We start from the raw sequence: 13,467 nt of genomic DNA, 5'->3' as shown, positions 1-13,467 counted from the left end.
CGTGTGCAGGAGGTTCGCCGTAGTCTGAAGGTGGGAGACGATTTTCTGGGGCGAGTCCGCCTTCAACAGCCAGTCGTCCAAGTAGGGGAAGACTGAGATGTCTAATCTGCGCAGATGAGCTGCAACCACTGCCATCACTTTCCTGAACACCCGAAGGCACTGGTAAGGCCGAAGGGGAGCACAGTAAACTGAAAGTGCTCATGACCTACCACGAATTGTAGCTAACGTCTGTGGGCAGGCAGGATGGGGATGTGGAAATAAGTGTCCTGCAAGTCCAACGCTACCATCCAGTCTCCTGGGTCCAAGGCAGACAGAACCTGAGCCAGGGTGAGCATTATGTATTTCTCCTTGTTGAGGAAGTAGTTTAGATCCCGAAGGTCTAGGATAGGACGTAAGCCCTTGTCCTTTTTTGGTATCAGAAAGTAGCAGGAATAACAACCACAACCTACTTCGGGCACAGGGACCTTTTCCATAGCCCCCTTGTCCAAGAGAGCTGCACCTTCCTGGCGGAGAAGCGCCAAATGATCCTCTGGAAGGTGACTGAAGGATTGAGGCATGGTTGGTGGAGCAGGTTTGAAAGGTAGGGAGTAACCTTTTCAAACTATCTGAAAAACCCACCTGTCTGTGGTGATGTTTTCCCAGTGGGGCAGGTGATGGCGAATCCTGCTACCAACAGGACGGGAGTGAGGGGACAGACTAGGAGTGTTTGGAGGCTGCAGCGGGGGCAGTGGTGGACTGGGCAGAACTCTGGTTCCCTGTCCCACAGCCACGTGGGATTCTGCGTCCCCGGACCACGCAGAGGCTGAACAGCATGGGTGGCACGGTGGCTGGGTGGAGGACGCGACAGGGAGCCCCTTCCTTGGCCACGAAAGTGGCGAAAAGCGGACTGTGGGGGGTGAGGGGTGAGGGGCAGATGAAAGACCAAGGGACAGAGCCTTAGTCCAGAATCCTTGAATCTCTCCAAGGCAGAGTCCGCTTTGTCTCTGAAGAGACGTGAGCCATCGAAGGGCATGTCCATGAGTGACTGTCGGACATCCCCAGAAAAACCAGAAGTACACAACCAGGCGTGATGTCGTAAGGCCACCGTCGTAGCAACGGATCTGCCCAGAGAGTTGGTCGTTTCCAGCCCACAGCGGATCGTGAACTTTGCCGCATCTCTCCCATCGTTCACAGCTTGGGAGATGATAGCACAGGCCTCCGGTATCTGCAGCAGGACTTGCACAACCGTATCCCACAAAGGGTGGGTATAGCGGTCCAAAAGGCATGCAGTGTTCACAGACCACAGCACGAGATTGGAGGAAGAAAATAACTTCTTGCCAAACTGTTCCAGCCTTTTGCATTCCCTGTCCGGGGATGTGGAAGGGAATGTGCCTGAAGAAGAGGAAGCCTGGATAACAAGACTCTCAGGTGTGGGGTGTTGGGACAGGAATTAAGGGTCGTTCAGAGCGGGCCGATGGTGGTGTGCGATAGTCCTATTCACAGGAACCCCTGTGTTGGTTTTGGACCAGGCACCCAAAACGACATCGGTGAGGGCTTCATTAAACAGCAAAAGGGGTTCTGAAGTAGAAGCCCCAGGCTGAAGTACCTCCGTCAGGAGATTAGACCTGACCTCAACAGTGGGAAGCTCAAGACCAAGGACCTCAGCTGCCCTACTAACCACCATACCATAAGTCGCTTCCTCCGGCATAGCCACGGTAGAAGGAGACAGCATGCCAGCGTCAGCAGAAGTATCCAGACCACTGGCGTCGCCTAATTCCTGAGCCCAGTCCATAGAAGGGTCGTCCTGGTATTCATAAGGGCCAGGGAACCCTCCAATCCTTCCCTGTATTCGTACACATAAGAAAAAAAGGGTCAGAATCCGACCTGGGGCGAATAGGCCCCATCGAAGTCAAAGGAAAGGCCGGCCAACGCCGCTCCGACTCAGAGTCGTCGGGGATAAGAATCGGGTCGACGTCGATAATGGCCACTACCGATGTTGAGAGCGTCAACAATGGACCCGGCGCAGAGGAAGGTCTCAAGGGTGCGGCCGGTGCAGATCCGCGTGCGGATCCGGAGGTGACCTCGGTGGCCGGAGCCGAAGCCGCCGGCGCCGAACCCGAAGGCACCTCATCCGAACCCCTTGGGCCCAAGGGTACCGTCTTGGACCACCTAAAGATGAGGCGCATGGCCTCATAAAATTCTTTAAGCTGGGTGGGGGTCGCTTCGGCTCTGGGAAACTCAGGGAAGCGAGGAGCTGACCTAGATGCAGACTCTGAGGACAGAGGCGTTGTGCGTGGATGCTCCTCCTGCATCGCATCAACCGAGCGACGGGGCAAAGTTCGGGAGCGATGGGATCTCTTCGACTTCTTCTTAACTTGACCCGAGGATTTGGAAGAAGACGAGTGGTGATGGCTCCGCGACCGGTCTCGAGACCTTCCTCTTGATCGAGACCGGGACCTACGCGGAGTCGAGTGCCGGGCAGCCATAAGCTTTAGGGACCGCTCCCTCAAAGCCTTCACCAGGGTAGCTCTTCTCCGGATCAGCGTGTGGTGCGGAAAGAAAAGAACTGACATCTCTGCGCAAGGCCGCGTCTATATACTACTCCCGACATCATCACAGCGACTACGACACCAACGACGCTGGCGGAGTCAACCAACGCCACCTACCGACGCGCAAGGGTATTGCTTGAAGAAAAATCTCCGGATTCAGTCTGACGCTTAAGGGAAAATTCTAAGGCAAGGGATCTGCAACCAGAAGTCTCTATCAGATAACATATTTTAAAGGGGGCATGGCTTGGTGCAGATGGAGGAGCAGCAGTCAGGCTAATCCCCGCCATCAACCCATATCCTATTTCTCCCTCTGTCAATGCAGCCCCTCAGGCATCAGTGCACACTAACAGCGCAAAGACGTGGCCCACTCCCATGGCTGCAAGAGAACGCATCAGCAAAACGCCAGGGGCCCTAAAATAAAAGATGTCCCTGAACCTCAACAAAGGGAACTGGAGCGAGACGCGATCACCTGAAGAGGAAGCCTAGGGAAATACTGCATCGGTCCCTGCTGCACACTAGCTCCGGCTGAACAGAGCAAAAGCGAGATCGTTTACAATGACGAACATGCATTTTGCACTGGGAACCAGGTGGGATTTGCCACACTCCCGACTCAGCACTACTTGATGCAGGTCGAAGGGCCTGCCGCATCCCCCGGGCAGTGAAGCGCCAGTCCACCAGAAACCTGTGGAGTGCCCAAAGGGCAGCAACAACGGCCAAGTGAGCCTCAACTGAGATCAGTAAGAGGGGAGTGGGGGAAGAGCCTCAGAGGGTGCGCAACAGATGCAGCAGTTGGTCGCCCCTGAAAGAACCACAGAATCGACCGTGGTGGTTCCCTCCTGCTGCGACCTGCACTCACTCCCCACAACCACGCCAGAAGAACCCTGCACCATGCAGCTTGTATAGACCTACCGCTTGTCTGGCAACCAGTATTCTTGCATTGCAAGCACGTTACACCACCCCTGGAGTACTAGTCCAGGATGTACAAGCAATCCAAATACAAAGCAGTGCGGCGAGTAGACCTACACTGAATCTACCTCCCCAAATTAAACTTTGGAACAATAATGGTCCTCGCCATACGCTAGTTGGAGGAGCGGGGACGCAGCTGTGCCGCAGTAGTCATTCACCCTTCAGAGACGAAACTCCAGAGCAGATGACTCACTTGCACCCAATATAGTGGGGCGTCTCCCATACAGACAATAGCCGCCCATGTTCCTAAAATTCAACAGGTGAGAACAATTCTCCCTCCCCAGATCAACCCCAGAAAGCACTGACACACTGCCAAAACTCAACAGGGGGATCAAGACACAGTCCAACTGCATCCAGCGAAGGAGATTACCCCCAAGCGGTGCTGGGAATGCAAAGCACCAGATAAAACCCTCTTGGCAGACTTCAAGTCTATTAGACGAACTGAAGGTGTACCACATTGCACGGCACCAGCACTTCAAAAACTAGTGGCCTTGCTGCACCCTTTAAATCCTATTATCATGGTCAAATCAGTGAAAAAAAGAGAAACTACAGAATAGGAGTGCCTGGCCAGCTCAAGCTTTCCGAACACACAAGACAGAGCTCCAACACCCACCATGGTCCACAACATGAGACAACACTAGACACCATTTTACAAGCTATTGCTGCCTCCAGGAAAGCTTTGAAACTAAAAATAGACATGATAGCCACTGACTTAGGTATTCTAGGAGATGACCATGAAGGCTCTCAGACAGAGTCTACTCCATGGAACGTGCCTTTGAAGACATATCTCCAGACCTCCGCCAAATGCAGGATCACATGGCAACAATGGAGAGCAAAGTGAAAATGTTGGAAACATGAGCAGAAGTCTCCGAAAACAGGGCCAGAAGGAGCAACATACAGATAATAGGACTACCCAAAAGAATTGAAGGGACAGAAGCAACCGGGCCTGTCTTCCTGGAACATTGGATCCGCAATAACGTGGCCCTGGAGGGGCTTTCCCCATACTACGTATTTGAACGCTCCCACCAAGTGCTATTCCAACCCCCTTTACCGGGAGCACCTACCCGACCGGTAGTTGCTAAGCTATTACATTTTAAGGAACTGGATCATATCATAGCTCAAGCAAGACTACTTGGGGAAATAACAGTAGAGGACCGCCATGTTTTTCCAAACTTCACTAGAGAAGTTCAGAAGCTGAGAGAGCCTCATACACCGAAGCCAAGAAAAATGTGAGATCCATGGGGATCCAATATGCTATGTTATTCCCAGCTAAACTCTGAGTAACATATAACAATGCAGTGCTCTTCATCGCGTTACCCCAGCAAATCTGGGACTGGATAGACTTAACCCACGCAATAACAGCTGGAGAACGAAGAGGTACACAAAGGAAATCCAAAAAGTGCCCAAGAAAGACCGCAAGGGGAAGGATAGGAACAGCCCCTTCACACACTCAAGCTTTACAAGAACGTCGTAAGGTGGTGGAGGTGGCAGCAGCCCTCAGTAGAGCAAGCCCGAGCCCTTACCAAAAAACAGACGATGCCTCGGACAAGGACTCCGACTCGGAATGTGCTTCGATATCTTCCTTAGACTCTGCAGAACCACCTCCGGTAGTAACTCCCGGACCATCAGATGAAATCATCTAAGCGGGTTGACTTTCACAGGTGGAGTTAAAAATTGGCAAGTAACGAGGGGACTGATGAATGATGTAACCAATCAGACTGGGGGGGTACCTCAACCCCAACCCAGCATACTTTTGGCAGGCACCAGGGTATCACAACCCCATCTGCACAAAAATGTTTGCTGTTATACGAACCTCTGACACACAGCCTAGCTGCTTTAACTGGGGGCCCTTCCAAATGGTGCATTTGGGGGAAATCCTATAATACTGACAAATTGGATGGGGTGATGTGTTGCCGGGAAGACCGTGGATGGGAGCTCCCCATACTCTTTAAAATTCTGCATTATGACAAGTGCATGAATTTTGCTGGTTTGGACAGGGATGTTCTGTTTCCCTGTCTTGGGGAAAGGAAGTTGGGTAGTTTGAGTTGCTGCTGTGGTTTTTGGGAATTGTGATCATTTCGCATATGGACACCTATTGCAACTAATACATAACCTGGCTACCACCTGGATTGTTTGGAGGGCCCATTTACACTGTCCCAACCCTGTTTGCCCCGTACTAATAAGACCCTATATTCTCCCCCAATGAATACAACTTTATCAGTTGGAACGTTAGGGGCTAAATAATATGTCAAAATGTTATAAGATATACTTGAAGAGGAGAGGCGTGCATATGAGCAATGATCTAGGAGGCACACCTCATTGCCCAGGAACGAAACGCCATCAAAAAGAGATTTCTTGGACAGATATACAACACAACATACTCAGCTTTCGCTAGAGGGTACTAATATGGGTCAGCCTAGGGGTTCGAAATCAAGCCCCAAGGGAATTGATTGATCCAGAGGGCAGCTACGCCCTAGTATCTGTTAGACTGGAGGGCCGAGACCTTACAATAGTGGGAATATATGCACCCAACCAGGACCAAGAGACCTTCTTCCCCAGGCTATCCAGGCTAATGGCCCTATTCTTAACTCAAGCTATACCACTAGGGGGAGATTATACCTGTGTCTCAAACACCTACCCTGATAGATCTCATCCTCCCTTAGGTAACTCCCCAATTAACTACATGGCTAAGTCCTTCCAAGAATGGCAATGTAACTGGGGCCTCTTAGATTCTTGGAGACAACTGAACCCCGATATAGGAAATTACTAATTTTATTTGAGGTAACATTACCTCCATGTCAGACTATATATTTTCCTAGCATCTCCTGATGTCCACAGGACTGTCCATACCGCAGAATACTTGTGTCGAACAATATCTGACCATAATCCCCTACTAATATCACTAGCATGGCATAGGGAGCAACCTAGCATCCTGGGCTGGCGACTAATGTAGGAGCTCTGGAAGACACAGTATTTTGACATCCATTGGGGAAGCCATCTGAACTTATTTTGTGGCGAACACGGCCTCCACAGATGCCTGAGCCACTGAATGGGAGGCCTTAAAGTCAGTAATAAGAGGTAGATGCATAGCAGTGGTAGGTGCCGGGCGCACCCTGGTGAAGGATATTGAAAAAAAAAAAGAAGAGGCCTTGGAATGTGAAAGACCTGGCAACCCAGATCTAGGACCACCACTGTTAGAGGCAAAAGAAGAAGTGCTGGTCTCTATAGAGAAACTACATTGTTTTGATCACAGGGCCTACATTGCACGAGTGCATGCTGAAAGGGACAAAGCTGGGACACTACTAGCATGGCTGGTAAATCCTACCCCCAAAGGCTCACTGATATTGGAGTTAGAAGCTGCAAATGGAGATCAGCTCTGTAGCCAAGAAGACATAAACACTAGATTTGCTGAATACTATACGTCCTTATATTCACCATCTGGAAATGAACTTCTCACAGTTACAGGAAGAGGATGGGTCGAAACTAGGAGGACCCATAATGCTTCCTGAAGTTTGAGTGGCCATAAAATCAATGGCTAGGGGAAAGGTACCTGAGGCGTATGGACTCCCAGTGGAGTTTTATGCCACATATAGTTATGACAAATTGGTAGACCTCTACGACAAGGCGCTTGAGGCGGGCCATCTCCCCCCACTACCAATGAGGCCATAGTAATACCCTTATTAGATCTGGGATGTCCAGCTGAGGAGGTGTGTTCATACTGTCCATCATCCATGATGAATACGGACCACAAAATTCTGAGTAGAATTTTGCCTACGCGCCTCCTCCCACACATGCCTAAATTGACCACACATGTCAAACTGGCTTCATGCCACGTCGAGATACAGCTATTAAATTTCAATGCCTCATTTTCCTCCTCAATCCATTAATGCCGGAGACTGATCTTAACTTTCGACATGAAAAGGCTTTCGACAGCCTAAGATGGGATTATCTTTACCAGGCAATGGAGAAGTTAGGACTGGGACAGGGGATCACTAAATGGAATAACTATACACTGTGCCAACAGCCCGGGTTAGAACATGTAGAACAATTTCTGGGTCCTATATGGTGGGAAGAGGAACAAGAGAGGGCTGCCCCTTTTCCCCACTCCCCTTTGCAGTGGCACTGGCCCATGCAGCTAGAGTAGGAGATCATTACAGAGGATTGGAGGCACACAGATAACAACATAAAATTGAACTATACGCAGACGATATGATCCTCTTCCTCCGTAATGCATATCTGGAGCTGCAGGGGGCGATCTCACTACTAGAACGCTTCAGTGATCTATCGGGCCTTCACATTAACTGGCAGAAGTACCATATTTTCCTCTGCTTTGACACCCTCCCTCCCCCACCACACAACTTACAGGATCCCACTTGGGGAGAGCCCACTTTCAAATACCTGGAAGTACAGAGCTACCACGAACCCAGTGACCTACTGGAGGGAAATGTGGGCACTGCAATCAGAAAACTCAGAACGGATGTGGCCTTCTCGAGAATGCTCCCGCTTTCTGTAGCGGGCCGCAGTGCGATTGCTAAAATGATGGCCTTGCCTCGGCTGCTCTACTTCTTCATTACCCTAGTGATATATCTTCCTCGATCCCACTTCAGTGAGCTAAATTCTATACTGATATAACACATCTGGGGAAAGGGAAGACACAGAGTAGCTCTGAACAAACTTCAGCGCCCAACTGAAGAGGGAGGACTAGCAGCCCCAAATATGGAACTTTATTATCTAGCAAATCAACTCTAATGGTTTGCACAATAGCTTTCTGCAAGACCCCAACCGGACAGTGAGATACCTCGTATCACCCCATCCATCATGCAGTTTGCAATGCTCCCGTACCACCTCACCCTATGCCCCGGGGCTCCCATTGAGTTGTTTTGCAACCCTTCCTTTAGGCCGAGCCATTAAGACAATAACCGGATGGGTGGAGCACAACATCACCAAAATGGGGGACCTATACAGGGATGGGGAGCTTCTACCCTTTGAATCCCTAACTGAAGAATATGGGCTACCCACAAGGACAGTTCCTAATGCATAGAACACTACTTGCCACAATTAGACGACATTGGGGACAGGGAAGAGCAGAACCTCAAACCTACTCGGGCTGCCAGAGATAGTGAAGCATCAGTGGCAAGTTAAAAATAATCACACTCCTATACGGGGCATTACGAGCAGATACATTACTCCCTCTGGAATATTTACATCTAAAGTAAGAAGGTGACCTTGGTTCCCCAATTGGCGATACCCAGTGGGCTAATATCACCTTGCATACATACACGGTGTCTAGAAATGCCCGCTTTAGATTGATAAATTATTACATTTTACATAGGCCTTACCTTACCCCAGGTAAAATAATCCAAATGTTTGTAACGGAGGAAGCCGATTGCCCTCGCTACACCAAACAGGGAGTAGATGTTCTCCATATGCTGTGGTCCTGTCCTCATCTGACAGAGTTCTGGGAGTGGTATTTCATTGCATATCTGAAGTAATGGAGAGAAGGATCCCGACTACCCCCCTGACTGGCCTACTGGGAGGATTCCATTGCCCCGGATCACTTAAAATCACCACAGGATTCATAGACCTAGCCCTCCTATTAGCAAAAAGGGAAATCACATTGCATTGGAAGGCCCCTAAAAGCCCTTGAATAGATAAATGGAGGGATACTCTGCTATTTTTGGTAGAGTTGGAGGGGCGGATACTACTTCAAGAAGAAGTGAAAGGTCATTGTACTCCCGAAAGAGCCAGGGCTCAGGACCATCTAGTAGACTGCCTAAAACAACCTGCGCCAGGCACTTCTGACACTTCCATAATGCTCTCATTGGGCACAGACGAACAGGACACTAGGGAAGCTTATCATCACCAATCTAGTGCACACAGGGAGCAGATGAAAAGAGGGGGAAGGGTAGCGAGTAGTACTGTTGATTGGTTTTCTCAGTCAGGGAACCCATGTAATAGGAAATTAAATGGCACTTTACTGGATAACACTGGCAATGATGTATATCCATTCTATGTACGGTTGTGACACTTAGGCCCTCATTTAGAACATGGTGGGGTGTCCCACCGACAACCGTGCTGACGGTCGACGGAAGACCGCCAGTGGCGGCGGCAGGCATCCTGCCATATTATGACACCTGGAGCCTCACGGTGAGGTGAGGGCCACTATGCACCATGATGGCGGTCGGTGGCGGGAGTGGATGCTGCTCCACCCAGTCCAGACACTGCCACGCCTCTAATGATGGAGTCATAGGCGTGGCGGTGTATGGAGATGCGGCGATGCCAGTGGAGCAGCATCCTAGGAGCCCGCTCCCTCCCGGAGCAGCGCTACGGAACAGGTAAGTGCAGCCCGAGAGTGAAGGGGGGAGGGGTGTGAGTGTTGAGTGAGTGAGTGCATACGTGCATGGGGATGTGCGTGTGTGTTTGTGAAGGGGGGATGTGTGTCTGCTTGTGTGTATGTTTATGTATGCGTGCCTGCGCATTTGGGGGTTGGGGGAGCCTAAACGGAGGTGGGGGGTGGGGGATGGTGAGGGGGGTTTGGGGAAGGCTTACAGGGTGATCAGGGGGAGGAGGGGTAGGGTGGAGGATTTCAGGGTTCAGGGGTGTCTAGGGGCTTGGAGGGGTATTTAGGGGTTGTGGCATTGGGGGAGGGGAGGGGGAGTCCAGCATGTCACATACTGGTGACAGGAATGAGTATTCCTGTCTCCAGTATGCTTTCTGCCAGGAATTACCTGGAGGGGTATCCGGTCTGGAAATCCCTGGTGGAAATTGGATCATTATCCCACCGGCGGACTAGGCTCCACTGCTGGGTCGAAAGTGGCTACAGTCGGCCAGTCGGTCAATTCAGGCCTGGCGGTGAGTAGTAGTGAGTAGTAGTGAACTATCTTTATATGGTGGTCTGCACCGCCATGCCGTCTGCGGTAATGACCGCCACCGCAGACAGTGCAGTCATTACCACCATGTTCTAAATAAAGTCCTTAGTGTTTAAAAGTGCAAACTGATATATGCCAAATGCAAGCAGTTCTCCAGTGTATTTGTTTTATACAAAGTGGAAATAAAATTTGTTTAAAAAAAAAAAAGAACATTTTAAAAATAAAATTAACAGTTTTGTTTAGAAATGCAGGGGCCTTAACAATGTTGCCATGCCTGAGCCTCCACAATGTCGTGAAGACGATTTGTCAACATGGTGTAGTAATATCAGTATGGAAGGTCAAAATACAAGTTTTCTAGCAACAAACAATACTTCCCAGGGAGAAACTCTAGAGTTGAAAGCAGCAACCATAGGTCATGCACTTAAAGAATATGTTATCTTAATGGAGAGTGACCCGTAAATTCTTACTTTTTAGAAATATCTTCAAACACGCAGCCTTTCAGCATATGGTGCTGTTTGAACTCGTCCAGGTACATGAATTCGCCATCGATGATTACTCGCTTGTACAGGACCTCTGCCCAGTCAGGGATAATGCTGTAAGCCTCAGCCACAATGGAGGCCTATGAGAAAAAGAAAACCTGAGTTAAGCAAATTGTGAGCTCAGTAGTGACAGCCTGCAGTAACATGTGGTGAATGAAGGATAACAATCATCAGCTCTATCAGGTTTACTTGGAGGGATGCTCAACATGAAAGCTATCGGCACAGCTAAAGGTAACTATCGGAGTTCTCAGGTGTGCTGGGTGATCAACCCTATAGAAACTGGAGGGCGTGGCCAAAAAGATTGTGGGTTATACATGCTTGTGCTGAGTTCTGGCTGGGCCCAACAAAATCCTGGCTATATCCTGACCCTTGAGCCTCATCGACCCCCTCAAATCTCCCCGGCATGATTCCATGACGGAGATTCTGCCTTGTGCGGGGTTTTTACAATTCGAGGGGGAGTCCTGACACAGACTGCAATGGCTGCACCGGTAATGGTGTCACCTGCGGCCGGCATCTTAAGCTGTGAGCCCTGGAGGCCCTGGAGCTCCTCAGAGGCCAAAGGAGGTGGAGCAGAGGCAGAGCCCATCTGGACCGGTTGAGTTTGTGGGGTCCTGGCCCTCCTGGGACTGATGGTGGTTCATGACGTGCTTCGGCATCCAGGCAGGATACAGGAGTGAGATGACAATGTAAAAGACGGCAGCCTCCATAGATGCCGGGACATGGAGGGGAAGTGTCAGAGATTGCCCTGCCTCGCGAGAAGGAACTGGAGCTCATGCTGCAAGAGAGGATCGCTTGGAGCAGGCACTGAGCAAGAGCTGGGCCTTAACCACATGGCCCGGTCTGCCTGGAAGTGATGAGTGGGATTGATTACCCTGGGAGAGACTGTGGGGGCAGTTATACCAACCTGAGCCACACAGGAGGGGACTGGTGGCTCACTCAACACCCCCCGGTCTCCCCAAGAGCTGCTGTGAGTGACTAGCCAGAGTCGGGGTGCATGGGTAGCACCAGGCCACTTCACGTATAATCAGAGGGACATGATTAGAGGCCCACCCAGACTTAGAACCCCGAGGTATGCGAGCTGTGAACGCAGATCTTCCTCACAACTATATGGCATCACAGACTGCACTGTGACTGAAAATACCCTGGGCAGTGGCATTGTTACAAGACATTGGAGCACTGAGAAATGCATTCAAATAGCCTTCCTGGACTTTGACTTGGGGAGGGGTGAGGTGAAAGACAGCAGGCACTGTGGAGACCTGGTAGCAGTGGACTTTAGTTGGATTTCTCTTTCCCGACCCTCCGGTGGCAGTGGCTCATATCACAGAGAGATGGAGGGATGAGACTCTGGATCCTCCCTTGTGGAACAGGAATGAGAGAGCTGGTCCCACGTGGACTGAGCCTGATATGTGTGGCAGGGACCTGAGAGAAGACGAATGGGCCAGTGGAGGGACTGGGCACTGGGAAGGCACCCTGGAACTGAGCACCCAAAGGTTAATTAGAATGACTATTATTTGATAAAATCATGCATTGAAGGGGACCTGGGGAGGGAAATACTGAGAGTGCTCTGATATATTGAGAGTGCTCTGACAGAGGCTGATCCTGTACCACGAAGATCCCCCCCTCCGAGATTGGCAGAATACTGTGGCACACTCGCATTGAGAGGTGAGCTTAGAGAGACGGCCTTGGTGTTCCACTCCCCCACCCCTCCCTTCTGTAAATGAGGAAGTGAGGTTTGCCTCCAAGGTCATAGAGGGGCAATCTGGATTGACAAAATAAGAGGGATCTGAGTGGACCTAGTGAGGGGACACCGGTGCCCCGACTAATAAAGAGTTATCATCTGAGAGCACTTATCGCACGCTTCTTGAAATTCCGTGATCAATATCCGATATCTAAAGAGGTGCAGCAGATGGGGACAATCAAACATGACTCCTCCACCATTAGGCTGTTCCCCGACTACTCCAGAGAGGTACACAAGCAGAGGCATTCTTTCAATGCAGTTAAGGTTAAACTCTGGGCAGTGCATCTCCAATACATGCTTCTCTTCCCTGCCAAGCTGAAGGTGATCTTCCAGACCCACACCTGGTCCTCGATTCGCAATTGTTGGACCCCTACTAGAGGAGGAGGGACTACAGAGCTAGAGAGGAGAGAGAAAGCAACAGGAGAACAATCCTCTGAATCAGAGACCGGAGGATCGAGGCCAAGGAAACAAAACTCCAAGCTCAGTGACATCAATGGGGTTAATCGACTGTCATCTGAAGGCGATCAAGGACGCAGCTCGAGAGAGACCAGCCCTAGCTCTGAACTGAGGCTGGCTGAACAGATTGAACTTGAGGTGGCTGGTCCGTGTCAGGGGGTTAATGCGAATATGGAACCTTAATGCTCAGAGAGGTTTCTACGGCCCTCCAGTTAGCACTGCAATGGGGTACAGATGTGGCCTGTTAGTGGGGTTCCTACTTATGTCTATTCCCCCCCTTTCTCTTCTATTTCTTAGTTCTATTTGAAAGATTGGTGGGATTGTGTATGTGTGGGGTGTCTTGGAAGGATGTAGGGTTGAACAAGAATGAG

The 13,467-nt window shown here is 50.3% G+C and overlaps 1 protein-coding gene across 4 annotated transcripts in view; it reads right to left on the bottom strand.

Moving 5' to 3' along the window:
- The window catches only part of SPG11 (SPG11 vesicle trafficking associated, spatacsin), a 579,875-nt gene that overhangs the window by 22,370 nt on the left and 544,038 nt on the right, over nt 1-13,467 (bottom strand). For all 4 annotated transcript variants that reach the window (XM_069222954.1, XM_069222953.1, XM_069222956.1 and 1 more), the window contains one exon: nt 10,831-10,982. In XM_069222954.1, the coding sequence (XP_069079055.1) occupies nt 10,831-10,982 (152 nt within the window). The remainder of the gene's footprint in view (nt 1-10,830; nt 10,983-13,467) is intronic.

The sequence above is a fragment of the Pleurodeles waltl genome, chromosome 3_1 (genome assembly GCF_031143425.1).
Source record: "Pleurodeles waltl isolate 20211129_DDA chromosome 3_1, aPleWal1.hap1.20221129, whole genome shotgun sequence".
NCBI lineage: Eukaryota > Metazoa > Chordata > Amphibia > Caudata > Salamandridae > Pleurodeles > Pleurodeles waltl.
The sequence above is the reverse complement of the archived record's forward strand: the minus strand, read 5'-3'. Positions and strand labels throughout refer to the sequence as shown.